The sequence below is a fragment of the Coturnix japonica genome, chromosome 4, assembly GCF_001577835.2.
Source record: "Coturnix japonica isolate 7356 chromosome 4, Coturnix japonica 2.1, whole genome shotgun sequence".
NCBI lineage: Eukaryota > Metazoa > Chordata > Aves > Galliformes > Phasianidae > Coturnix > Coturnix japonica.
This window is the reverse complement of record NC_029519.1, coordinates 74,563,609-74,591,147: the sequence shown is the minus strand read 5'-3', so window position 1 is coordinate 74,591,147 and position 27,539 is coordinate 74,563,609. Positions and strand designations below refer to the sequence as shown.

At 36.4% G+C, this 27,539-nt stretch overlaps 1 protein-coding gene across 4 annotated transcripts in view; it reads left to right on the top strand.

Annotated features, from left to right (window-relative positions):
• HTT (huntingtin) overlaps positions 1–27,044 on the top strand; it is a 68,779-nt gene extending 41,735 nt beyond the window's left edge. For 2 of the 4 annotated variants that reach the window (XM_015862635.2, XM_015862634.2), the window contains 27 exons: positions 991–1,198; positions 1,725–1,866; positions 2,417–2,596; positions 3,568–3,744; positions 3,963–4,039; positions 5,191–5,329; positions 5,812–5,934; positions 7,328–7,541; positions 7,748–7,893; positions 8,409–8,586; positions 8,872–8,967; positions 9,838–10,025; positions 11,690–11,816; positions 12,235–12,335; positions 13,034–13,188; positions 13,561–13,700; positions 13,847–13,929; positions 14,746–14,876; positions 15,073–15,202; positions 15,955–16,110; positions 17,483–17,673; positions 18,071–18,185; positions 18,504–18,717; positions 18,873–18,978; positions 21,181–21,343; positions 21,951–22,111; positions 22,469–27,044. In XM_015862635.2, coding sequence (XP_015718121.1) covers positions 991–1,198; positions 1,725–1,866; positions 2,417–2,596; positions 3,568–3,744; positions 3,963–4,039; positions 5,191–5,329; positions 5,812–5,934; positions 7,328–7,541; positions 7,748–7,893; positions 8,409–8,586; positions 8,872–8,967; positions 9,838–10,025; positions 11,690–11,816; positions 12,235–12,335; positions 13,034–13,188; positions 13,561–13,700; positions 13,847–13,929; positions 14,746–14,876; positions 15,073–15,202; positions 15,955–16,110; positions 17,483–17,673; positions 18,071–18,185; positions 18,504–18,717; positions 18,873–18,978; positions 21,181–21,343; positions 21,951–22,111; positions 22,469–22,682 — 4,055 coding nt within the window. In that variant the 3' untranslated portion in view covers positions 22,683–27,044. Of the gene's footprint in view, positions 1–990; positions 1,199–1,724; positions 1,867–2,416; positions 2,597–3,567; positions 3,745–3,962; positions 4,040–5,190; positions 5,330–5,811; positions 5,935–7,327; positions 7,542–7,747; positions 7,894–8,408; positions 8,587–8,871; positions 8,968–9,837; positions 10,026–11,689; positions 11,817–12,234; positions 12,336–13,017; positions 13,189–13,560; positions 13,701–13,846; positions 13,930–14,745; positions 14,877–15,072; positions 15,203–15,954; positions 16,111–17,482; positions 17,674–18,070; positions 18,186–18,503; positions 18,718–18,872; positions 18,979–21,180; positions 21,344–21,950; positions 22,112–22,468 lie in introns of those variants that run through there. The other 2 variants (XR_001555253.2, XM_032444074.1) reach the window with 2 other exon arrangements.
• Positions 27,045–27,539: the final 495 nt, after the last annotated feature.

Here is a 27,539-nt window from a genome sequence, read left to right as displayed (position 1 = left end):
TTTATAATTTTCTTTATAATTATAGTATTATATAGAGAAATAAAATTATAAAGACTTTTAAAGTTGTATCATCCTAAGTTACAACTACCCCTTAATTCTCAATTGTATTTGGGAAAACAGGCTGTGATCTTCTTTCATTTTTAATCACTATTCAACACGGTTATCTTATCTTCTCACCCATTATAGATTTTGTCAGAATGTAAATATTGCTAACTCCTGTATGTTCAACTGTGGAAAACTACCAGATTAGAAATGAAGATTTACAGTGTGCTGCTTTGAAGTACAGTAGAAATAAAAGGCATGGATAAACTTTGAAATAGAATAGAAATAAAAGGCATGGATGAAAAGTCAGTCCTGTTAATTTAGACAACTTTAATTTTCTCCATTTTCCTTGTTTTCCTTCCCTTCTTTTTCTGACATGAATGCGTAAGTAGCAAGTCAGAAAGAGAAATTAAGCTTTTATGCTGGGTGTTCATTGTGCTGGGCAATGACTTTTTGTCACTTAAAATAATGCCCTTTTTGCACATACTTCAGAATTGGGATGGAATAGTATCAGTTTATTTTCAACTAAATATATTTGGTACCTGTGGTAGGAGACTTGTGAGTAATCTTAACGTATAGAATAGCAGTTATAGCATGATTTTTATTTAGAACTTTTGTGATATAGTTCAAAAAGAAAAATATCCTTATCTGTAATTAACAGTTCTAAAATTGATGAAGGTTTTCATGTGTTAAGTAACTATCTGATAGATGACAGAGGAAAGGGTCGGTGTCATTACAGTTCTGATCTTGATCTAAAGTATTGTTCATTGAGCTGAGAGCTCCTTACTACTTGTTTATATGCTTGGTCAAAATGCGTGACTTGCCTTACATTTAAAATAAAGAGAATATGCCTTTCTTTCAGGAATTGTACTGTTACCCAGGATTATTTTGAAACTTCAGAATTCCATCAAGGACATTGTTATTCTAATATGCTTTCATATTTTTCAGGCATGTTTAGAAGAATCACAGCTGCAGCCACCAGGCTTTTTACAGGAGATGGGTCTGATGGTAGTTTCTATACCCTTGAAAGTCTGAGTGACCTTGTTCAGTCCATGGTTCCCACACATCCTTCCTTAGTTCTCCTCTGGTGTCAGATCCTGCTTCTTGTTAATTACACAAACTACAACTGGTGGTCAGAAGTGCATCAAACTCCAAAGTAAGGTTTGTTTTTGATCCCTAGTAGTAGTACCATAACACTCAGCTGTATTTGATACAGCTATATGAAAAAAAAAACCAAAACAATTTTTAATTTTCAAAGCTTGTCAGCTGTTGAATAATACTGCTTAGGTTCTGAAATAGATAGTTCTGCATTTATTTTTTGAGTACAGGTGTGTGTGTGTATATACTGTCCTGATGTTAGTATGCATTTCAAACTAAGGAAGCACATCCAGTGCTCTGATTCCTCTAGTTTCTGTTACCTTACTTAAGACATGATAGCCCAAGGTTTTTCTTGTAAGTACCCTGCTTATTTCCTTAGACAGCATGAAGAAGAAATAAACACCAAACAAAAAGTAATAGGACTGCTGTTAGAAAGCTGATGAAAAGCAAGTCTATTTCAAAGCAGTATAATATTTAAATGAAGTTTCTAACATAAAGACTCACAATGACTTAGAATGTTCCAAGCAATTTGATTTTTAATGTTTCTACATGGTAATATGTAATATATAATGTACTTCTTGCAGGAGACACAGTCTTTCTACTACCAAATTACTTAGCCCTCAGATATCTGGAGACAGTGATGAATCAGATTCAGAATCTAAACGTGGCATGTGCAATCGAGAGATAGTGAGAAGAGGAGCGCTCATTCTTTTTTGTGACTATGTGGTAAGTTTTGAATTAGGAATTTTGTAACTAAGGTTCTGAGTTATTTTGATAATGTTCATTGAATTATTTGACAATGATTATTGAGTCCAGCTCCTGGCTCCACATAGGACCACCCAAAAAAACGGAAGCCATGTCTGAGTGCATTGTCCAAATGCTCCTGTAAGTCTGGCAGGTTCAGTGCTCTGATCACTGCTCTGTGAAGCCTGTTCCAGTACTTAACTACCCTCTCACCTTTTCCTATCATTCACTGTGACTCTTCCATGATGTAGCTTCAATCAGTTCCCTTTTCATGTCATGGTTTCCCACTTAGTGGTGTAATGATATTGGGAGAAAAAGGTAGTTACAAATTCATTATGACTCTTTTAATTAGAACAAGCTCAAAAGCATATGGAAAAAACTAATCTAGAAGTGATGGTGGCAGTACTAAAATATGGATGCTTTGGACCATTATTTTAAAATAGTTACTGGAATTATGTATAAAAATCTTTAGGTGTGAGATAGTTTTTAGTAATTAGATACTTACTATGCATGTTACTTTTTTCCCTTTCAGTGTCAAAACCTGCATGATTCAGAACACTTGACTTGGCTTATTGTGAATCATGTTCAAGACTTGATTAATCTGTCCCATGAGCCGCCAGTACAAGATTTCATTAGTGCTGTTCACAGAAATTCAGCAGCCAGTGGTCTCTTCATCCAGGCCATTCAATCACGGTGTGAGAATCTTGCAGCTGTAAGTGTAACTTAACTTTCTAAGAAAGAAATAACTTGATTCTAATATAATTGTAACTGGTAAGTATACAAATTCTAGTATTTGTGTCATTTATCAAATTATAATGTTATTTTTGAAGTCACCTGTTAAAAAGAAAAAGCAAGCAGGAAATGAACCTTGTAGAATATTAGCAGCTTCAGTAACAGGTGTGTTCCATTTCATCAAATCTGTATATTCAATTAGAGTTGATTAATCTGCAGTTCTTCCTTTTTCATTATTCTACAAATAAATAAGACAGTTAGAGTAAAGCTTTAACTTCCATCTCCAGTTTCAGTACCTTGGTGACTACTGCTAACCACAAAGGAGGGAGCAGGAGGTTGTCCATCTTCATAGGCTGTAACAGCAGGAAAATTATTTGCAAGCTCACGCTGCCCCTCATTAATCTGCTGCAGAAGTTACGGGGTCTTGACTCTGGGACTCTTCATGAACCTCAGAAATTCAACTTACAATTTGTGTTAGTTATTGTAATTTCCAAATTAAAAGGAGTAGATGATTAATTATAGAGATGTAGGATTGTACTTATCCCTCTTAAGCTTGGGAACTAGCTCAGTGCAAAAGTTGTTTCCTGAGTTTCTTTTAGAAGTAGAGGTGAGAGATGCTCCCACACACTGAGCAACATGGTAAAAAATTTTTTCTCTCTTATTGTTTATGGACAAGTCCACTGCAACTGCTTTAGTGCCCTAAGCATCTGAATAAAATGTTTTTAAGCTGAGATAAATCTGAGCTATAGCATGCTTGTCTGAGAATAGGTAAAACTAAGTGTGCATATTTGAATGAAAGCTGTAGTTCTGTGAAATACTGGTGAAATATCAGTCAAATTAGTAAAATTAAAACACCTAATGTACACAGTCTGCTTTTAAAACTCCTATTTAACCCTACTGCCATCAGTGTTAGATACATAATGTTCCCTATTTGTGTCTTTCAACATTTAGCCTACAACTCTGAAGAAGACTTTACAGTGCTTAGAGGGGATACATCTCAGCCAGTCTGGAGCGGTCTTGACATTGTATGTTGATAAGCTTCTTTGTACTCCATTCCGTGTGCTTGCTCGCATGGTTGACACACTGGCTTGCCGTCGGGTAGAAATGCTTTTGGCTGCAACTTTACAGGTAAAGATAAATACATTTATCTGCAAATCAGTTTGGGTAGTGCTAGCAATAACAGTCAAATGTAAGTGTTTAAATTAAAGTTATTTCTGTGGAAAAATAAGGCTTTATATTATATATAGATATATGAGTGACTGCATTTCACTTTATCTGCATATGAATCTCATAATCTGTTCTAAGTACATATGTGTATTTTACTTGTTTTCTTGTGACTCCTATAGAACAGCATTACTCAGTTACCAGTTGAAGAACTGGATAGAATTCAGGAGTATCTTCAAAACAGTGGATTAGCAACAAGGTAATACCGGTACCTGTTAAAATATCAAGTTAAGATATTTTGTAGAAGCAATTATGATAGCTTTGAATTTTTTTTAAGCTAAGATAGCAAATCCTGTTAAGAGGTGAAATGAGTAAAGCATCATATAAGGTCCTTGCATGTTTTAACTCAAAAACAGTTGTGTTGGATGAGTTTAATTCTTAAATGCATTTTACAACTTCAGGAAAGCTAAAGGCTCAGAGATGTCAGACTCTTTCTACCCCAACCCATTAAAATATTTAACTTTTAAAAGTTACCTCAAATTAATTTTGGCAAAAATTACAAACTAAATTGCTGTGAAAACAACTTTATTTTCCTCAGATTTTGTCAGCTCCAGCTGCTGTTTTTTTCATTCACTGGTTTAATCTCCCTGTTGTTTATAAGTATAAACTGCTATTATAAAAAAGAACAAAGTGTTCAGTCCTTTCAAAAGCCTTATTCAATGATGGGAAGAGTAATTTAATTCTCCTGATGTCATTGCTATCTGAAATTCCTATCTATTGACTAACATAGCAAATAGAAGCGAGGTAAAGAACATGAAGCCTAAGAGCAGTAGATTGATAGCAAGGTGCTTTCACTTAAGAGATTTAATTTAAAAATATAATGGTAGTCAGAATCTCCAAATGACTTTTACAGTACCACTTTTGATAGCAGTACTGGAATCAGAAAAATACAAAATAGAAAACATTGATTGTAGTGACTTTTAAATCCACAAACAGAAATTCTTAAATATCTGTTTACTTCTATGCCATTTTGTTAAAGTGGATTCTTGTTTGGTATCTGTTAGAACGTAGTCATTTGCAGTCAAGTCTGTACGTTAAAATTGATTCTTATTCACTAAAAAGGTGTGCTACTTAAAGAAATGGAGCAGCTTGCATTTTATGCATAAGCATGTACAAGCTTAAAGTCTGAATCAAATCTTCATTATTGGTACTACAGAACTGAATTTTTTTGTTCTACTGGTAGCTGATGAATTTTGCAGTTTTATATCATGCGGATGAGCCAGCAAAAATTTTATGATCCTAGTTCTATTCTGTCCCAGTTATGAACATTAGTTCACTGGATGAGTTTCTTTTTTTAAATGCTTTATGAAACTAAGTTAGCCCTTTGCTGACACTTGTTTTTATTTTCAGACACCAAAGACTTTACTCACTCTTGGATAGATTTCGTCTTATGGTGGCACCGGACACAACTAGTCCTTCTCCTCTGGTTACCTCTCACCCACTAGATGGAGAAGACCAACCAGGTTTAGAGAATGTAATTCTAGATAAAGTAAGATGCTATTTAGAAATGCCTTGGCTCAAAAAGTATTCTTCCTATTACAGAATATTTGATAACAGCTTATTTCTAATATGTTCTTATAATTGTCAGTGGATCTCAAATAGTGATCAGTGAATGATTTCATGTATTAGCTGTTAGGCTAAAGATTAATAATTAGAATGTGCGTGCATATTTCTTATAGATATGGTGCCATGAAAAACTATCAGCTTTTTTTTTTTCTCTCCATAAAATTAGGGAAAAGATTTACAAGAAGGTTCAGACGTATGCTGTCATCTGTTTTCTTGATGTGTTTCCAGCAGTGATCATTTTTATTAATTTGTTGATTGAAAATAGCTTGTTGTCTCTTTTTGAAATTCTGTCTTTTATATAATTAGATACATTTATCTCAGAGCACTGATGGCCAAGAGGATTTTGAGGTCTTTGTTTAATTTTGTGAAAATATGTACTGAATTTATTTTCTTCAATTATTAAAGGACTGGTATATGTCACTAGTGAGGTCTCAGTGTTGCATCAAGTCTGACTCAGCGCTACTAGAAGGTGCAGAACTGTTAAACAGAATTCCTCCGCCTGACCTGAACTCGTTCATGAGCAGCAAGGTAACTTTTCTGTCTGATGGAAGAGCATCAGCTGAAGATGTTGTATTAAATTGTTTCTGATATTCTAGTGGGTAGTATTAATAGATTAGATTCTTAAATACAAGTATTTCAGATTTATGTAATACTAGTACTTCACCTGTTGGATTTTTGGATTTCATTAAGTTTGGGAAAATAAAATACTGAATGTTCTTTGGCTCTGTCTAGCGATGTTGCTAATAGTTTTCTAATCGTACAGATTGTGTTTATGGAGTTGAAGTGAAGTGGAAGTTCATGTATCTGCTTTTGATCATCTATACTAGGTCACTTCTCACATAGCTCTCATGACACAGATGATGAATCTGCAATGAATCTACAACTGGGTTTATTAAGAGCATAATTTGCTCAAATACTCTACAGTAAGTTTACTGTTGGCATGCAGAAATGATAGCAGGAAGCTATTTTAAAAATATTTTATACTTTCTCATCTTGAGGAGAAATGAGTAGAATTCAGATATAGATCCTGTGGAGTCAGTGCTGAGCTACACCTTTCAGACTTTTTAGAGTTTAAGATTCAATTTACTAGAGGTACTTTTGGAGGAAGCAAAATGTTAATTTAAGCTAAATCAAGACATATAGTTTTATTTTCGAGCTTATTTATTTCTACTAATTTTTCTTTAAAGAGAATAAAAATTCCTGTGATGTCTGTGAAATGGGTCATGGTATTGGTAGTTCGTTTTTGTTTGGACTGTGACTTGTCTGAATCTGCATACCAAATAACTGATAGAGCTTGCACTTTTCAACCCACCGTTAACTAATATTTCTGCTAAATTTAGTATTTTGGGCTGAATTGCTGTTTGTTTTCCTTGGTATGTATGTGGAAAGTTTCAGCAGAAGTGTTTTAATAGCTTCTGAGTATGAGGTTAGGGAGAAAGAAAAAAGGGATTAAGTTTTCATGCAGAATACACAAAGCTATTTTATGCTTCACTTAACAGGAATATAACTTATCTGGGAAGTACAGCAGAAGTTTGCTTGTTTGCCCAGCTGAGAGATTTGGACTTAATTATGATGAAATCTTTAAGAGAATCAGTTTATCAACAAATAAATGTTACTTGTTTGGCATAGTTTCATGAAGATTCTTTGTATACAGCTCAGCAGCTTTATTCGTATTCTGTTCTGAAAACTTGCACTGGGCATATTGATTTTTCCTTGCAGACCAGGATATTGGTGTTTCGAATTTAAACTGAAGACAAATGTGATCTCAGTTATGGTACTGTTACGCCATAATAGAGTGGAGGTCTTGTAAATTAATAAACTATTAATTTACTACTATATTAATTTGTGAGAACAGTGCTGTCAAATGCTTGCTTTTCTTTAAAAGCTGTTCATTTACTTTTTGTTTACTATTTAATTTCAGGAATTCAACCTGAGCTTATTAGCACCTTGTTTAAGCCTTGGCATGAATGAAATCTCACGAGACCAGAAGAGTAGCCTTTTTGAAGCAGCTCGGAGGGTAACGCTGGATCACGTGTCTGCCACTGTACTAAACCTTCCTGCCAACCACCAGGTTTTGCAACCACTTTTGCCAACTGAGCCGTCGGCCTACTGGAAAAAACTAAACGATATCTTTGGTAATAGAAATAATGGTCTTTTTAAGTTTATTCTCTCCTCTACAAAGGTAGCTTGCAGATGTCTTGTCAATACATGAACTTACTATTTAAAAAAAAAGAAAAAGTCAAGATGCTTGGCATAAAAGTGCCTATGACATAATTCCAAAAAAACATTTATTGACAGAAAAAACTCAAACTGCTAGATTACACCCAGTCTTGTCTTATAGGCGATGAGGTGATGTATCAGTCTGTGATGACGCTTTGTCGTGCACTCGCTCAGTATTTGTTGTTACTCTCAAAACTACCAACCAGTCTCCGTGTTCCACCTGACAAAGAGGATGATATCCTGAAATTCGTAGTGATGTCAATAGAGGTAAGAAACTAAAACATAAAGATATGACGAAATACTGGGAGGTAACTAACTTTGACTTAAATTGATCACCATGGAGTGAGTTTTGATCCAGGTAACATGTCTTAGTGCAGAAGTTTATTTGGTGGTTCTTTTACTTGATTTGTGCCAGAAAATCACATGGGCTTATTGGATAAGGGTCACTTTTTGCAAGAAGGGATTGGCTGAATGATACAACAATCTTAAATTTTGGAAAAATATCCTGCACTGTTTCTGGGACATTGGATAGACAAGGGTGTTTTTTAGTTTTTATTTTGTTTTCTTTTTTTTCCCCTGTATAATGCTCTTAATTTTCTTGTACTTTTCTGTTTTCTCAAGAAACAAAATCATTCATTCTGTGCGACCTACTGATTAAAAATATATATATTACATATTGCTGTAAACAAACAAAACCGCCAAAAACCAAGAAGAGCCTTCAACTATAAATTCCTGTGTTTTGAGAATTTTGTTCTAATGGTAATGATTCATTTTTTTCATAGGCATTATCATGGCGTTTAATACATGACCGACTTCCAATAAGTATAGATCTGCAAGCTGCTTTGGATTGCTGCTGTCTGACTTTACAGCAGCCGAGCCTCTGGAATTTGCTGGCTTCTGCAGTTAATGTGACATATGCTTGCTCCTTAATTAATTGCATTAAGTTTATCATAGAAGCAGGTGAGTCCAATTTAAACAACTATGGAAAAAGACATTGTTAATAGTTCCACTGATCCAATGCTAGGTGTCTTCAGTATGTCCCGTGTCACACATATATCATTTCTGTGACACTTTTAGTGTTTTGATTTAACACTTAAAACTGTGTGTTTATTTTGTATCTCAGTAAGTGCCTTGGAAATCTAGGTTTTGAACTGCTGTGTGGTTTAGAAGTTAAAAAAAATAAATAAAAATGGAATGTGTGATATTTAAAAGATACTACTGTTAAATATTTTTGTCTAAATTCAGTTGCAGTTGAACCCGGAAATCAACTTCTTAGTCCTGAAAGAAAGAAGAATACTTCAAGAGGCTTAAATGAGGATGAAGTTGATTCAAACATGCACAGTAAGTAAACGTTAAATTCCGTGTTTGTCTTAGATTTTCACCCAAGAAAAATTTGTAGGTCCCCTTCCAATTACTGCCTTTTTTTTAACAAGAGTTCATCTGAAAGTTTACTTCTGTTTGATAAATGTTTACCCAGTATAGATCAACAGGTTTCATATGTATATTTTTGACTTGAAAACTTGCAGTGTTAATGGAGATTTTTCTGTGGGCAGTTTTGTCAGCTGTGCAGCGTGCTGCAGACTGAGCTTTTTAATATGCTGTGAGATTTTTAAATTTCACACAAGGGTAGAATCTAATTATTAATATTTCTTCTAAAACAAATGGCAGATTCATTTTTTGCCTTTCTACTCTAATGGTAGTACGGTCCTGGGTAAAAGTTAAGTGTAATCCTCTAGAGCGCACAGCATTGTCTTCAATATTCAGCTGTGCTTGTTTAGCATAATTTTTCATTTCCATGTGGAGAATTTATGTGTTTATCAGATCTAGCTCAGAGTCAGTTATGAAAGTACTTTCTTATGAGATAAGTGAGTTTTGTCACTTTAAATTGTAAGGAAAGCTCTGTTCACTGTGGCTTGCTCTTGCTGGGGTTAGGAAACTTGCATGTTTTCTGCTTTGCTGGCAGATCTCAGCTGTTGATACTCTAGCCCCAAGACTGGCAAGTAATTCAAACAATTGCAGGGAAGGTGGTGCTAGTATTTTTTTAACTAGCTATCTGCTGTAGAATGTTTCTTTGCCTATATCCTTAGTGTGGTTTTGTACTTCTTAAACAGCGTGTATTTTAATTAAGCGTTTATGCTTCTTTTTATATGATTTTAACTGGTGTGTCTTGAATAGATTCATAAAAACAAATTTCTTTTTCTCCTCCAAAAGAAATGAAACACATCACTGCAGCTTGTGAAATGATAGCTGAGATGGTGGAATGTTTGCAGACTGTCCTGGCTTTGGGTCATCATAGAAACAGCAGTATCCCAGCATTTCTTACTCCTGTCCTCAAGAATATCATCATCAGTTTAGCAAGGCTGCCTCTAGTGAACAGTTATACAAGAGTGCCTCCCTTGGTACGTTCAGTATGTTTAATTTACAGGTTGTAAAACTTCTAAAGAACTTTTTGGATAAACAAACTAGACTGTATCCTTACTTATATACCGTGAGGATTCAATCGGTATCTACTTTGATCACCCAGTTTAGCTTTTGAGACTAAATAGTAGAACATTGTAAAGATATGAAATGAAGTTAATTTGCAGTAAGAATTCTAACTAGGATGGGGTGTAATTTGCTCCTTACATTCTTGTGTGAATGAATGTTCAGTCAGTAATTGAAAGAAAATTAGGCAAGGATTTGGGATTCTTGATAGGGTTTAATATTTCCTTTTGTTCTGTAAAATTGTTTAACCCTGTAAGGACTGCAAAATATTCACGAGTGTTTTTGACATCTGGATTCTCAAGTTCATTTGATGCCATGCTGTTTCGCTCCAATTTAGGAGTGAGGCAAAGGTTCTTTTGATAATGTTATGCCCGGCGTGAGATTAAGAAGAAGAGCATTCAAATGTTGATCCGACCAGTTTATTAGAAATGATAGATGATAGTCTTGTGATTTCCTCAGAGATGTCAATCTTCCTTGAGATGGGCCAACACGGAAAGACCACTTAAGGGCCATTAGTCCTCAGGGATGGCCATCTTCCTTGAGATAGGCCAACACAAAAGACCACTTAAGGGCCATTGATCAGCATCTTATCTCCCTTTCGTAGCTCCCGGACTTGTCCATCCCCTAAACAAAGGGATTTCTCGAACCTTGGTTCCTGTGTATTTCAGACAAAGGGAGTCCTGGAACCTTGGCCAGGACTTGCCTGAACTTGTCCATTTCAGCAAACTTTGAGACAGTAATGTAAAAAGCATGGCCTCTTACACATGCTAAGTGCCACAATAATGCAAGGATGCTGAGGTGGTCCCAGTGTCTATACTAACTCAAGTGTTTAGTAGTGGTACCATGGCATACCATGCAGGTACTTTTAGATTCTGCATCACTCTCTTTTACTATGTCATTGTGGATCCTTAAGACACAGTATTTCAGTCTCTCCTTTCTGACAGACACAATGTGGATATAATAACACTTTATGATTACCTCCAATATATTGTTAATGTTGTGAAATGATTTCAAGTTGATATATGAAAAAACAATCATCTGAATTGTATCTAAGATCTTATGAGGGAAAGCAGAAGTGGATTTCCTGATCCCTATATACAGTTTCTCAGCACTGTATTTGTAAGGGGATGTCAAAAGATAATAATTTCATAAATCAGGACTTCTTTGACCACTCTTAGATGCATCTTTATGCTTCTTTAGCCATCTATGATTTGTTATCCCCGTATTACCTTTCAATATCATTTCTGGACTCAATCGAGGTGTTACTTGGCACTTTGCATATTTTAGTTTAGGACTTAAGTTATGCTACAGCAACATTTTTTTTAACGCTTTGACTTGGAAGGTAAAACTATAAATAAATTAATTCATAGTGTTAAATATGCCAAGAAAAAGTTAGTGTAAAATGTGCTACCTGGAAATAGCTATATAATCTTTCTGTATGGTTTTTTTATTTGGAGAATTATTTTACTGATTCATGTCTCGTTGCACTTGAATGATGCTAAATGCAAGTATTATTGTCATGTTAGTGCTATTACTGTTTTGGAGTGGTAATAATCTTTCTTTCTTCATATTTCACCAGGTCTGGAAATTAGGCTGGTCACCAAAGCCTGCAGGTGACTTTGGCACAGTTTTTCCTGAGATCCCAGTAGAATTTCTTCAAGAGAAAGAAATTTTTAAGGAGTTCATCTATCGCATCAACACACTTGGTATGTACAAAATTAAGACTGAATGCAGTTGGCTCTTACTGAGCATTTTCCCTGTGCTATGAAGTAGCAGATAATTGAGTTTGGTGCTACGTCAGTCCTCTAAGAAAGTCCAGGTTTTGGATGCTTCTCTATTTTTAAAACCTGATAGATGTCATACTTTAACTCTGGACAGTCAAAATATCTAAATGTACAGTAAAAATAGGAAAAAGAGAAAGAACCTGAAGATGATGTTGTTCAGAGCCCTCCCGGTTTTTTATTTTCTGAAATAGAATGGTTTATAATTCAGTCGTAGTGATTACAAAAATTCTCAGTTGAAGAGGAAGCAGTATGAAAATAGCACATACTTTATACAAATTGAATGTTGTTTCATGTTTAGTTTTGTTTTAAGACACAAATTGCTGTCATTGTGTTTTCTTAGGATGGATCAGCCGTACCCAGTTTGAAGAGACCTGGGCTACTTTACTTGGTGTTCTTGTAACTCAGCCTATTGTAATGGACCAAGAAGAGAACCAACAAGAGGTAATGTTGCTCAGTGAATGTTTTTTAAATTAAATTTTAAATGGAACTAAGAAAAGCTGTTTCTGTTAATAAGTCTGTCAAACAGGAAAGTAGTGACCAAAATGGAGAGGCTATTTCTGGTTTTAGTTCCTTGTCTGCTTGTCCCCATGAGTTTAGACCTATCTATCAATGGTGCTAAATACCAAGTCTGTAGCATCATGGTTTGAAAGCACCATATGAGTAATGACTCTGTCTAGTTAAAGATACCCAGAAAAATGCTGCTGAAAAATCAATGATGAGTTTGAGTTCTTCCCCTAAAAGCATTGTGAATACAATTAGCTAACATTCAGACTTTTCAGAGAATGATCCAACTCAGATTTGGTCTCATTTGATGCTTTATTTCAACAGGTGACTTAATGGATTGGTTCAAACAAGGAAAATATATGCTTTGAACACTCTGAAATGGACACCCTGAGGTTTTAGTGCTGTTAGGATAACAGCATTCATGTAGAATTTCAGTGATAGAGGGAGGCCTTTCTGCTAGTTGCAGTGCTTTCTGTGCATTGCATCTGTCAGTGTCAGATAGATATCAGGCTAGGAAGAAGTCCAGTTGCCAGGCTTGTAAATGGTAATTTAGAGGAAGGTAACAAACCATTATTCAGGGTTTTCAGGATTCTTTTTTTTTTTCCAATTCAAATTACAGTAAGTTCATTTTACAGGAAGATACAGAGAGGACCCAAATTAATGTTCTTGCAGTACAAGCCATAACTTCCTTGGTGCTGAGTGCAATGACAATACCTGTTGCAGGCAATCCAGCAGTCAGCTGTTTGGAACAGCAACCTCGCAACAAAGCTTTAAAAGCTCTGGACACAAGGTATTTGTTTCCACTTACTTTGAAATGTGTAAATTTGTAGTTGTGATTAATATGTAATTGCATTTTGCTTAACCTTGCAATAGCAAAAATGCACAGACTGTATTTTTTTCAATGAGTGTATAAAGGTGGATCTTTTTGCATAGAGGTCACATGGACTTTGCATCATGAACTTGCTGAGTACAGTATCTGCAAGAAGACAACATAAAATCTGGATAACAGTGTGCAGAATGCATCTCTAAACATGTCTCAGTTTTAGCATCCCTTAAAATGCACATAAGTGTAGTCATGCAACATTCTAGAGTAATCTAGTCAGACTTGCATGAAATTGTTAAAGGGAAAATCTGCTTTAATCAGTTTCTGTTGGGTTTTCAGGTTTGGGAGGAAGCTAAGTGTTATCAGGGGAATTGTTGAACAAGAAATACAAGCAATGGTATCTAAGAGAGATAATATTGCTACTCATCACTTATATCAAGCTTGGGACCCCGTTCCATCCCTTTCTCCTGTTAGTACAGGTAGGTGCCTTTGTGGGAGTGAGTGAATTTCTCTTATATTTAAAAAGTAGAAATGATGCTGTAAGGAGTTTGAAACCCAGTTTGCAGGAAAACAAGCCATTTTAAGATGTACATATTTTTTAAAAATGCCTTCTGTTTTGCTATAGGTGCTCTTATCAGCCATGAAAAACTCTTATTGCAAATCAATACTGAACGAGAAATCGGAGATATGGATTATAAACTGGGGCAGGTTTGTTAAAACTTAACTTTGAACTTGGCTTTTATTACATTTTCTTCTAATTCTTGAAAATCCAGTTCAGAAATGTAGTTTAACATTAAATTTAAATGAAGGCCTCTGACATTAAGAGTAGATCATAATTGCATGACTCCTCTCAGCCACTTAATCCACCTCTCAGAACTTCTGCTTTCGTGCGTGTGCTCAGCCTTTGAGCCAGCTATGGAATTATTCTATTCTTCAGCCCTATGTGTTAAAAAGCCCATGTGGCATCAGGTTTAACTTCAGCTCCTGAATTTTCATTTGCTATTGCAAGCATGCAGTCGTTCTTAGGAAAAGAGAAATTGAGTGGACATAAAATATGCAATATTATTTTAACTTTAAATACAACCAGTGTAGGGATTTTCTTAAATTTTATAAAGAAAACCTGAAGAACATAGAGACTTTTTTTTATAGATAGCTTGAGTGAAAGTAATTAACATTGCATTCTTTTCTTGTTTCAGAAGAAAGGTTAAATTGCAATTAATTTGAATTGCAGTCATTACTGTTCTTAATTATTTTCTTGCTCAATATGAATTGTGAATACATTCACTTTGCTTCAGATATAAGATCTAGTATGTTAACTTTGATTGATATACGCAGATTGTACCAAGTTCAACTAAAACATTGAAAAGGTTTAAAATAAAATTGTGATGTGCCATTCACGTAGATGTTGAGGCTGTGATCATTGCCCGTAATTAAAATGAAAAATATATTGGACTTCTGGAATTTTATTAATCTGACTGAGGACGTTGAATGGTGAATTGCCTTTCTCTTTTTTCTTGTTGTAAGGTCTCTATACATTCCATATGGTTAGGAAATAATATCACTCCATTGAGAGAAGAAGAGTGGGGTGAGGATGAGGAAGATGAGAATGACGTACCTGTTCCTTCCTCACCACCAACCTCTCCTATTAACACCAGGTATGTTATCTCTCCTTTAACTTATCAAATAACCTAAAGGACTAATAATCAAAATTCACAGTTGAGTATAAAAGCCTATTAAATCAGGTTCAGGATGCAAATAAGATAAAAATATAAGTACTAAAACACTTCAAACTAAGCATTTTGACGGAGCTTAAGAATAGTCATTTTAACCCTTGCTTATTGTGCTTTGCAGGAAGCATCGGGCTGGTGTAGATATACATTCTTGTTCTCAGTTCTTACTTGAACTATACAGTCAGTGGATATTGCCATCAAGCCCTAACAAGAGAACGCCAGTCATACTGATCAGTGAAGTGGTGCGATCAGTAAGTTAAAACATTGTTCTGAGTGGTTGAGTATATGTTAACAAATCTTTGGAGTTAAACATGATTTGTAAAGGATCTTTTAGCATGTAAGAAGTGCTGACTTTTTTTAAAGAACTGTTTTTTCTTGGCAGTGATATTGTATCGGTGGTGCAGAAATATAACTTGCACAGCTATATCATTACAGCATTTGAAATAACCTGGATTTGAGTATTTTGCTACTACATTACAGATATCTTAATGTCGTGTGACAGTCCTTTTAAACTGGATTGTTTACAAAAAAAAAAGATTTCAGGGTTTTGCTGATTCTTTCTTCCTATTAAAAAAAAAAAAAGTCAAAAAACGGTGTATGTATTGAAGGACTAAAGTGACTAAGTACACAGACAAAACTAAAGAATAAATAAATAAAGTGTCTCGATAGGCATTACATGCTGATAAGAAGGCCTAGATTAAACTGTCTTTGCAGGACATTATGTATAGTGTCTAACACATTGTAAATGGCAGTGTTCATTCATTTTACAGAATGACCTACTGTAGTGGATTTGATTTTGTAAACTTTGTTTGGGGGGGGGGGGGAAATGACCATTTTGAGGTAATTTTTTACTGGAATGAATGGTAAAATTCTGCACAAGTTAACAATTCTTTTTCCAAACATCTTGGTCAATTGAAGGATGTTTGTTAACAATTAAAGGAGAGGCTTCTTTTAAGGGACTACTAATGGACTTTTTATGTGTTCAATTTTAATTCGTGCGTAGCTCCTGGCAGTATCGGACTTATTTACAGAAAGAAATCAGTTTGAGATGATGTATACAACACTGACAGAATTGCGAAAGGTGCATCCATCAGAAGATGAGATTCTTATACAGTATTTGATACCAGCCACTTGTAAGGCTGCAGCTGTTCTTGGGATGGTAAGAAATTCTCATGGAATCTTATTTCAAACTGATGCGTGTGTAGGTGTACTAGTCCTTATCTTCCACTGCAGAATCTGACAGTTGTTGTTGATCTTTCTTGTTTTAAGAAATTAAGACACTTAACTTGATAGTCATGCATCTCTTTTCTTTCCCTCGCTTTTTTTAAACTTCTTTTATGTCATTCCAGGAATGTACATTTTTTTAATGCAAATTAATGTTACTTTCTTTAACTATGTATGCCAGAGAAGAATAATATCTTTCAATGGACATTTCAGAGGGGGCCTCTTCTGAAAACAATGAGCTGACGTTTCTATAAACTCCATATGAAACTACCGTAAAAGTGTATTGATAATTAGTGATTAGAAAGGTTTTAAAACATTCTGGGACAGTACTTTGAGTAGCAGCAGCACCTGCACAAGGGAATGCTGTGGAAGTGATGCCAGACATGCTAAAGGAGTTGTAGAGATCATCTTGTTCTGACTGCACTGCAATTACCCACTCAGTGAGTTAATAACACTTTCTCACAAATGAACAGCTGCGTATCTCTGTAAGTGGGAGAAAATAAAAGGTTGACTCCAGTTGAGAGCTGGATGTTGTGCCATGCTCTGTCAAGTTCAGAATTTCCTTAAAAAGAGCACGTTCTAAAACTGGCCTGTATTTTAAATGCTTCACAAATATCAAAATAAAGCAAAAATAAATATTTTCTACTGAACACTTAAAATAGGTTGCAAGTAAAATAAGACTTCACTGTTCCAATCCAACAGTACAGGATAATTTTTGGGTATTCGAGTAGGTTTTTGTACTTTGGTAAAGTATACAGTACTAGCTAAATATTGGAGAGGTGGATAGAAAGATATGCAGAACTAAGTGCCATTCATCTGGAAGAAAAAATAAGTGGAGTATTAGTTGAGTAGATTCAACTAATACTAATAGCAGAGTATTCATTTGTACACAGGCTGTCAGCATTTAACAGCTTTTAAAACAATTTAGGAACTTGATGATCCTTGAAGTCCCTTCCAATGCAAGCCATTCTATGATCCTGACAGTTTCCAGCTCAAGTCTTATAAGTAATGCATCCCTCATAGCATGTATAACTATGCACTCTCATAGCATGTATAACTATGCACTCTTCGTTGGTTATAAATTGTGAGATAGTGCATATTATTTGTAAAAAGTTATTTTGATAACATTAATTCAGTCTTTTAATGTGCAAGTCATCTCTTACCTGATGTATTATCCTGTGACACTGATTCAGAGTACTATTTTAAGCCAGTCTCGGTTTTGCTAATCTTTAATTTTTCCAGGTATTTCCACATGACAAGATTCACTTGTGTTTATTTGTAATGAGTGCTTATTTTGAATGTTTTAGGATAAAGCTGTGGCTGAACCAGTAAGTCGACTGCTGGAATCTACTTTAAGAAGCACCCATATGCCAAGTCGAATCGGGGCTCTGCATGGAATTCTTTATATCCTCGAGTGTGACCTGCTTGATGAGACAGCAAAGCAACTCATTCCAATCATCAGCGAGTATTTACTCTCCAATTTGAGAGCTGTAGCCCAGTAAGACTTTTCTCCCCTCCCACCATCTCCTTTACTTAATAGAAACGGAGGTTTTGTTTGTTTTAAGTGAAAGAATAGACATCTAAGTAATCTGGCTTACTTTAGTCTGACTTATAAAAAGTAACAAAAGAAAAAATGAAAGTTTGTAAAGATTTCTAGGCTTCCCTTATTGGAAGTAGGAAAAGCTGGGAGTTTCCATGAAAACTAGTGCTCTCTTACAGCATGTGACAAGTTTGTGCAAAACACTTGGAGATTCTCTGTGCAGTTTGCTGTTTAAAAACTGCATAAATTAGAGGTGGAAAAAATACCTGCTATTTCTAGGGCTTGTTTTTATTGTCTCAATTCCTGACCTAGATAACTTGTGTAAATAACTACTAGTGTTTTTTCTTATTTACAGTTGTGTGACTGTCCATAACCAACAGCATATCTTAGTAATGTGTGCAGCTGCATTCTATTTGATAGAGAACTATCCATCGGATGTAGGACCTGAATTCTCTGCAGGAATTATACAGGTATGTTGTAATGCCCACAGTCACAGGAAATTATGTAACTTGGGATCGCCACATAATATCTTTAACTCTTGACTTAATTTTTGTGATGTAAGTTTTACTTTCATCAGGCTTCCTTTAAACAGCAGTCCTACAACTCAGTTCCTCAGACACAAGTTGTAACAGCATGCTGCTAGAAGGTGACTTAAGCACACCTCAGAAAACAAGTAGATGGCTTTATCATAAAATCATAGAATCACCAAGGTTGGAAAAGACCTAAAAGATCATCCAATCCAACCATTCACCTATTACCAATGCCTCCCAACTTTTTCTTTATTTCAGATGTGTGGAGTCATGGTGTCTGGAAGCGATGAATCAACACCATCCATTATTTACCACTGTGTCCTGAGGGGATTAGAACGACTCCTCCTTTCAGAGCAGCTTTCCAGGCTGGACAGTGAATCTCTGGTTAAACTGAGTGTTGACAGAGTGAATGTGCAGAGCCCCCACAGAGCAATGGCAGCTCTTGGGCTAATGCTGACTTGCATGTACACAGGTATTTGTTTTTTAAATACCTTTTGATGTGCTGGAAGACTAGCTTACTAACAGTGCTAATTTTAATTTTTTTTTTTCAATTGTTTTTACTAAGCAAGGATAAAAAGGTCTTATTCTGGCATTTGCAGTAAATTTTAACAAATTATTTTGGTTTAGGAAAGGAAAAAGTCAGCCCAAGTCGTTCCACAGATGCAAATCCTGCAGCCCCCGACAGTGAATCTGTGATCGTGGCTATGGAACGAGTATCTGTTCTTTTTGATAGGTGAGAGGATAAAACATGATAAAATGTGTCGTGGGGCACTGATGGGGAAATGATTCTTGGGCACTGTCTCCTCACTTCTCTGTTTGACCGTTCTAATATTTAATTAATGTTATTTCTTTGCTTACCACTGCTTAAAATTGATACTTGTCATATATACAGTAACACTGATGGAATTGTTGAACACAGCTCAAAGGTACAAGAATGTAAATGGAAAACAGACATGTCCTAACTGATACTCAGTGTTGCACAAACCATAATACTTTATAAACGTATTTCCAGCTCCCTTCAGGTCAAACTCTTAAGTGCTTTTCAGGATGTCTTCTGTGTAATCAAGGATATAAACCCCAGTTTACAAGAAATAATCTTTGAAACCATCCTTAAGAGTTTAAAACCTCTTTTTCCTCTTCCCCCACCCACGTGTTGCTCTTTCCAAGGCTGTTAAGTAACTGCAGTGGAAGGCTACAGAAAAATTTCTGTATTCACATGGAACTCGTTTAATGGAAATATTTCATAACCCCTGTTCTGATCTGACAATCTCAAGCTGTGTTAAGTGAGCATAGCATGTTAAATTTTGCATAGTAGCTTGTGGCATAATGACTGGCTTGTGTGTGTGTGTGTGTGTGTGTGTGTTTGTGTTCAATGTTGTTTCCATAAAACTGAATGAGGGTTTCAGTTCTGCATTCAGTGAGAACAGAGCTGGAGCTTTGCATGAAAAAATCACTCCTAAAAGTTAGTAAAACAAACAGAGGAAGACTAAAAGCAGAACGTGTCTTATGATTATTCCCTACAATAGTTACTAGCTTGATCTTAGCACACTGAGAGATGCGGTGTTTATTAGGAAGATTTTTCAGGCTGTGTTCGTTAAATAAGATAGCCTTTAAATTGAAGATTTCCCCATTTTACAGTGATTTTCTCAGTTGTACATTAGTCATTCTGGTGTTGAGTTAAAAATATGCTAAGATGTTATTAATGAAAATCAAGGTTCTGCTTATCGCAGAACAGACCTTAAAGCCCATCTCTAACCAGTTCCAACTCCCTATTGTGGGCAGGGCTGCCCACCACTACATTAGAGGGTCCAGGGCCCCATCCAACCTGGCCCTGAACACCTCCAGGGATGGGGCACCCACAGCTTCTGTGAGCAGCCTGTTCCAGTGCCTCACCACCTTCTGAGTAAAGAATTTCTTCTTGTTATCTAAATCTCCCATCTTTTAGTTTAAAATCATTCCCCCTTGTCCTGTTGCTATCAGTATAAAGTAAGTCTCTCTCCTGTTTATAAGCACACTTTAAGTACTGGAAAGCTGCAGTGAGGTCTCCCCAGAGCCTTCTCTTCTCCAGTCTCAGCAAGCCCAGCTCCTTCAACCTTTCTCCATAGGAGAGGTGCTTCAGTCTTTGTCACCTCCTTTGAACCTGCTCCCTAACCATGTTCTTTTTATGCTGTTGGCCCCAAGCCTGGATGCAGTACTGCAGATAGGGCCTCACAAGAGCAGAGTATAGGAGCACAATCACCTCCCTCACCTTGCACACCTCTTTTGATGCAGCCCAGGATATAGATGACATTGTTGGCTGCAAGTGCACACTCGCATCTATCTGTTCATCAGAATCCCATAGTCCTCCTCAGTGCTGGTCTCAATGAGTTCTTATCCTGGTCTGCACAAACCTTGCATTGGACAGTGGTGAACCTCATTACGTTCTTGTGGGTCCACTTTGCAAGTTTGACTCTGGATGGCAGCTCTTCCTTCTGTTGTACCAGCGTCACTCAGTTTACAGACTTGCTGAGGGTATGCTCAGTCCCACTTTACAGGTCACTGATAAAGATGTTGAAGAGAATGGTCTTTTTTCTGATAATTAGTAGTAGTGATCTCGCTTTTTTTTTTTTAATTCTCATTAAACTTTATCAGTATTTGTATTGTGAAATCTTGTCTCTAAACCAGCAGTTTAAAAAACATTGGCTACTTGAGAAAGGAAGTGGGGAAAAACGTTGGGGGGGCAGGTGAGGGAATAACTTCTAAGAACTTATTATAGCTTTTTACATTTCTTAGTCTACACTGTTAGTGTAAGATGAGGTGAAGTCTTGAATTCTTGTTTAAGACTTGCCTATCTAAAGATGAAAACAGAGTATTCTTCCTATTGCAATTAATTTGAAAATTAACAAGATGTTCACTGGAATTAAATCATAAATCGTTATTTTTCTATTATTTTTAGGATCAGGAAGGGGTTTCCTTTTGAAGCTAGAGTCGTGGCCCGAATTCTTCCACAGTTCCTTGATGACTTTTTTCCTCCACAAGATGTAATGAATAAAGTTATTGGAGAATTTCTATCCAATCAGCAGCCTTATCCACAATTTATGGCAACAGTAGTTTATAAGGTAATATATATCTGTCTTTTTCCTTACAGGTTTCAGAGAACTACTAAGTGAGCGACAGCTCTTCAGTCTTCAGTACTTGAATACAAGGGGCAAATATAATTTTCACTAGATCTAATAAGCTATTCAGCAGTGTTTGAGGTGTACTGCTGTGAACTTTGTGTTCTGGGGGAAGTGGCGGATCTAGAATCACCTTGATAAAGGAAAATTAATGGGAAAATTAATAGCAGTGATTATTCTGCTCAGATTCTTCTGGTCTTGAGAAGCCACTCTGGGTCATCTGGTCTTATGAAACCAGCCAAGTTTCTGGCAGACATAGTTGGGCTTCTTGGTATTCCGCATTCCATCACCTACTTATTGTACTCGTGCATGTATGCACCACCCTTTATGTATTAAAAACAGAGACACAATGCGGGTCTTGCTTTTTGTGCGCTCACTTCAATTTGCCACAGGTGTCACGAGTCCACTCTGCAGAATCACTTTGTCAGAGTTGTCTCCAACAGCTCTGAACCTCAGAGCTCTGTAGATGAGGTAAACCTTCAAAAGAGAAACTCAACTCTTCCCATGTCTGTATGTCTTGTCTTTATTCCTATGTAAAATATTTTTGCAGGTATTCCAGACGCTACATACCACTGGGCAGTCCTCAATGGTCCGTGACTGGGTGATGCTGTCTCTCTCTAATTTCACACAGAGAACACCTGTGGCAATGGCAATGTGGAGTCTTTCCTGTTTTTTTGTCAGTGCTTCCACCAGTCAATGGATTTCAGCAATGTATCCTAAACAGCCCGAATGTGTGTCACTTCTGGGTAAATGTGATTCTGTAAAGGATATTTATAGCTTAGGAGGTCAAAAGTAATAACTGCTGTAGGCAGTTCAGACTAATTGCACCATTTCCTCCATTAGATAAAGACTGCTGCTAGGTTAAACGTAAGTTTCTGGAAATAAAAAAATTGTGTTAAGCTGCTGAAGAAATAGGATTTATGCAGTAGCTGTTCAGTGAACACATGAAAGTGTTTTTCACATTGCTAATGAACTCAAATATACACCGCTTCATTGGAGAGCAGTGTTTAAAGTAGTAAACCAAACGTGATTAAATTCTGTCGTTTCTGACCTTAACTTACATCTCAGTCTTCCACATATTATCAGCAGAATGGGAAAACTGGAGCAAGTGGATGTTAATATCTTCTGTTTGGTGGCCATGGACTTCTACCGACATCAGATTGATGAAGAATTAGATCGGAGGGCTTTTCAGTCAGTGTTTGAGGTGGTGGCATCTCCAGGAACCCCATATCATCGCCTCCTAACTTGTTTGCAGAATGTCCACAAGGTCACAGCATGTTGAATGTCCCGATGCATAACGAAATTGCATGGCCAGTGTTGGAATCTGAGACGAACTATTAAAAATGTGAGATTGAGGAAGTATCTGTGGTTGCACTTGTGATAAACATGGACCTGCCACTTATTTTCTTCCAGAATGCATGGAGAAGTGCTCTGTAGCACTGGAAATCACCTGAAAATTCTAGTGTAGCTTTTATTGTTCTTGACACAAGACCCATGTGGGTGGAGTTGTCCATGTTCTACAAGTGATGTTTGGGACTAATCTGAGACAGATTTACTAAATGTAAACTGTGATTAAGTGCTACATGCAAGGTAACTGGTATTGTTCTTCCTAATGTTCTGCTGAAGCCACGTGTTGCAGCTGGTAAGAAACTGACAGAAACACTCCATTATTGCAAGCTGCAGTCGTTAGAAAACTCCATAGTTTTATGTACATGTATATACTGTTGTGTAGTACAAAATAGGTTATTGAATTGAATTGTCTCTCCCAAACAAGGACAAGAAACGATGGCTTTCATGAGTTACACTTCCAGCATGTAATTCCTCTCTAGACTTTCTTATATCCTGTGGTGCACGTGTTGGTGGTATCAGAGATGTGGTGCACATACGTAACCACACTTTTTTTTTTTTCCTCTCAGGATTTAAAATTTGAGTACAGTATATCAGTAAAAGAAATTTTAACTTAAATATTTCTATTTCTATATCATGTACAGTATGTAAAATTGTAAGATGTGTGATGCATGAGCTGTGCTGTAATTTGAGATGAACAGAAGCCACGCTACTGAATGTCTCAACATCTGTATTGTCCTCATTTTTCCTTGTGCTCAGATTTATGTTCCTTTTGAAAATCCATCTTAATGTACAGATTACATCTTGTTTTGCATCTCACTTTTTCTTAAAGTGCTTTAAAACTGGAATATGTTGATTTAATGCGTCTTGAGTGGCTGTATTAAGGAGGCATTCTTGTGGTCCACTTGTAGCTTTTGAATTCCTTTATTTTGAGATGTTATGGTAAAAGAGAGGACTAGTTGTTTTGAATCAGACTTTTGTATACTCAAGAAATGGCTCTTACCTGTTGCACAGCATTTAAGAGACAATAGTGCAAACTCCCCAGTAGTCAATAACCATTTGACCTTTCCTAACTGAGACCATGGAGTCAACTGGATTCAAACCACTCTCACATTGAACAAATTTGTACTAGCAGTTGAGAATCAGGAGGCTGCTGTGGTCTACTTTGGGACTGGCTAAGGTGTTAGATTACACAACTGCTTTTATTACCTGTCATACACATAACGCTTTAGACACACAGTACAAATATCAAGGATCTTATAGCACTGCACAGGGCCAGATTTAGCTTTTACCCAGGAAACCCGATTGATTTGTGAGCGTTACATGGGGAAAGCACAGCATTTGTCTTCAGTTGCATTTATTATAATTCTTTAATTATAGAAAAAACGATAGCTGGGTTTTTAGTCATGTCCTATATTTAACCTTTCTTCTATTTCTTATCTCACCTTTTGGTGACACTTGGAAAAATGAGATAGTGTTGTCAGGAGGAGCATGTGCTTGTATGTATTTCTGTATATAATGTATATGTGGAAATTATACACGTGACAACATTTAATGTATACAGATGTGTATATTTGTATTTATTAAACCCGTGTATTTAAACTAATTCCAATCTAGACCAAAAATTGTTACTCCTGCCCATAAATTGATTTAAAAGGAATTGTCCGCTGGTGTCACTTCCTCTTAAAAAGGCAAAACTGATAATATGGGCAGTAGAAACAACTGTAGACATTGCTGTATTTAGCTCTCTACAGATCTTATTATCTAGAGCAATTATTTCTGCCCTTAGTTGGGTTACTCTTATTTTTTGGGCCACAGCACTGTGGTGATTTTTAAAAGAAGCTGAATAGGAGTTCAGAAAAAGATTTAATAGATACTGTTTGAAAGTTTTGAGTTGCATTGGAAATTATCTTAATTCTCACAAGAGACTAATTCAAGGCAGTGAGATTTAATGCCCTGCGCATTCGTTAAGGGTACTATAGATCACTGTTCCCTTTTGTAACCACCAGTAATCGTTTTGTACTGTAAACCCACACACCAGTCAGTTTTTGTATGATATATAGTTTAAGTGAAGATATTTTTGTAAGCTATTTTCCAAAATTTAAAATAGATTTTAATATATTTTTTAAGCATCAGGTTAGTCATATTCTCACCAACAGTATGTGTTGTGTTACAAACTGTTCAATTCTTCATAATTTTAAGCTCCTCATGATTAACACGGACTAGTTGGTTACTTCACCTTGAGATAATGGGAGCTAGTCCCTTTATGAAACTTTCCAAACCAACTCATTTGGAACTTGCCATAGAATCTTTCCAACCACTGAAAGGATGTATTGAACCAAGCCGTCAGCATGGCTGGATGAGAAGCATCTGATGTGACAAAGCCCCTTTTCCTCAAATGGCCTTTAAGCAAATAGTTGCATCACCCAGTTCTAGGCAAGCTTTAGAGCTGATGCAGTCAGTTTTACACTCATGGATTCACTGCTAGTAATTACTCCGTATGTTGAACTTCTCTTGGAGATTTGTCATACTATGTGTGTGTGTATATATATATAGTATACATATACCTATATATATGTATACCTCCTGAAAAATGTTTCTGGAACTTCTAAAGAACAGCAGCTCCTTTTAGAAGTTCTCAGTGACCTGTAGGGAATAAGGGCCCTCCTAGTGTGGAAACAGGCACACGAGTAGTGCTTCAAATCTAACACATCACCTGCAGCACACTTTGCTATCCTCTTCCTGTTCTTGCTTTCCCCACTCTCCTTTTTTCTAGAGTGAAATTGTACTTGAGATCACTCCTTCCTGCTTGTAGCGACAAAAGAGTTGAGAGGTCTGTGATGGGGACTGCAACAACAGAGCAAAACAGCAGAACAGCGATCACCAAGAAATCCTGATGTTGGATTTAAAGTAGAAAAAAAGAGCAAAACATTTAAAATAATTTATTGCTGAAAGTATTCAGAGAATTTTCTTTTCTACTTATGCTTTTTGCCAGTTGAAATTGAGTGTGAGTGTGTTTAAATCTTCTCTTGAGCGTATACTCAGATGTTGTTTCTTCCCTAAAGTGACTGCACAGTACTCCTGCTTTGGTAGAAATGCCTTCTCAATACCAAGAAGTTTTTGTTTCTTAAAAAACAGAGCGTTCCTTAGGCATGAAGTAATGATTGAGCAGATTAAATAAACCAAGTGGGGAATGAGTGGAAGCTTTTGGATTAAAAGAAATTTGTTCGTACTTAATAGATTTACCTTCTGTCTTACCGTCCTCCTTTGTAAACAGCTGTTAACTTCATAAAGCAGATAAGGAGGTTGTGTCAAAAGCACTGCAAAGGCAGCTCTCCAAGAGCAGCAGACATTTTTTGTCTTAGATGTTTGTGGAGCTGTCACACCTAAGCATTTATGCTTCCTAAATATAAGAAATTTTTAGAGTATGACGAGCAATAAATACAGCAATAAGCAACCTGATTAAATTTGGTCATTCAGAATCTTACCCAGCGGTTGAAAGGGATGAGGTGGGAGTAAAAGGTGTTGGTTCAAGTACATTCACTGCATAAAAGAGACTTTTTCATGTACAATCCCGAGCAAAATTTGCACTAATGATAGAAATAACTATGTGACAATGGTTAGTGCTTTGCTCTTTTATTTTTAAAACAGTTCTGGTTACGGAGATACAGATGATAAAAGTTATAAAGGAGCAAGGCACTTTGGTACTCTAATTTAGATAGTTTCCTTCTTTTCAAGTTAAAAAGAAAAAGAGCAAGCTGCTGTAAGAACTAGAGTAAGCAATGTAGCAAAATTACTGGGAAGTTCAATATGCTACTCTTATACCGAGATTTCAGGTGAACTCTTTGTGCATGCTACTTTGAAGCATCCATCGGAAAATCTTGAGAATCCCACAGTCATACCCAGGAGAGCTTCTGTAGTATGTCAGGTTTTAGTTGTATTCATGTCGACAGGGTATGAATGCTGCAGAGCATTTGTGAAGCATGCGCTGCTTTCTTTCATGTGCATTTGTGTGAGCTGATCATTGCCATCGGTCTGTGTACGTGTACCATCAAGTTGGGTCAGCCTGACGAAGGACAAGGCGAAGGCATGTGATGTGCAGCACCCTGTGCTGTTGTCTTATAGAGCTTGAGGGCAGTGATGAGCGAAAGCTTGGAGCCCCAACCCAAAGAACAATTGTACTCAAAATAAAAGGAAAGCATATGATTTTAGATGTATGTTTAAGTTTAAAGAAATGCTGAAAAATACTGCAATTTGAAACTAAAAGAGAAAATAAAATACAACTATTGCTGTAAGACATTTTTCTCTGTTTATTTAAAAGAAGTCTTGTTGCATTCTCACTGTGTTTTTCCCTGGTGTCTCCTTTTCAGCAGCTATCAAATATGGAGTATCTTAACAGCATGCAAGAATACTTGAACTATCTGCAGTTGTAGGCGTGCTTCAGAATCTCAGTGCTGTTTGCAATAAGAAAACTATCACAACTGAGCTTTTAATTATATCTAATAGTCACGGTTGCCAAAACTCTGAGATCAGAAAAGGTGAAATGTAAGCGTACAGCTGTATTTTTGGATGAGGATGTTTTTATCTGCAGCAGTCCTATGGGGGAGATTATCTTACGCTGGAGAAGAAATGGTTTAACTTGCCTAAGCTTGATTCCCCAGCTGTTAGGCTTTCCATTGGGCCTGCATCTTAAAAGACGTTTCTGGGTGGTCCTGCTGCCGAGCACTGGAGGATCTCTTGCAGAACTCGACTGTTAGAGACATCTTGTTTTGATTAACTGTGCAGCTCTTGG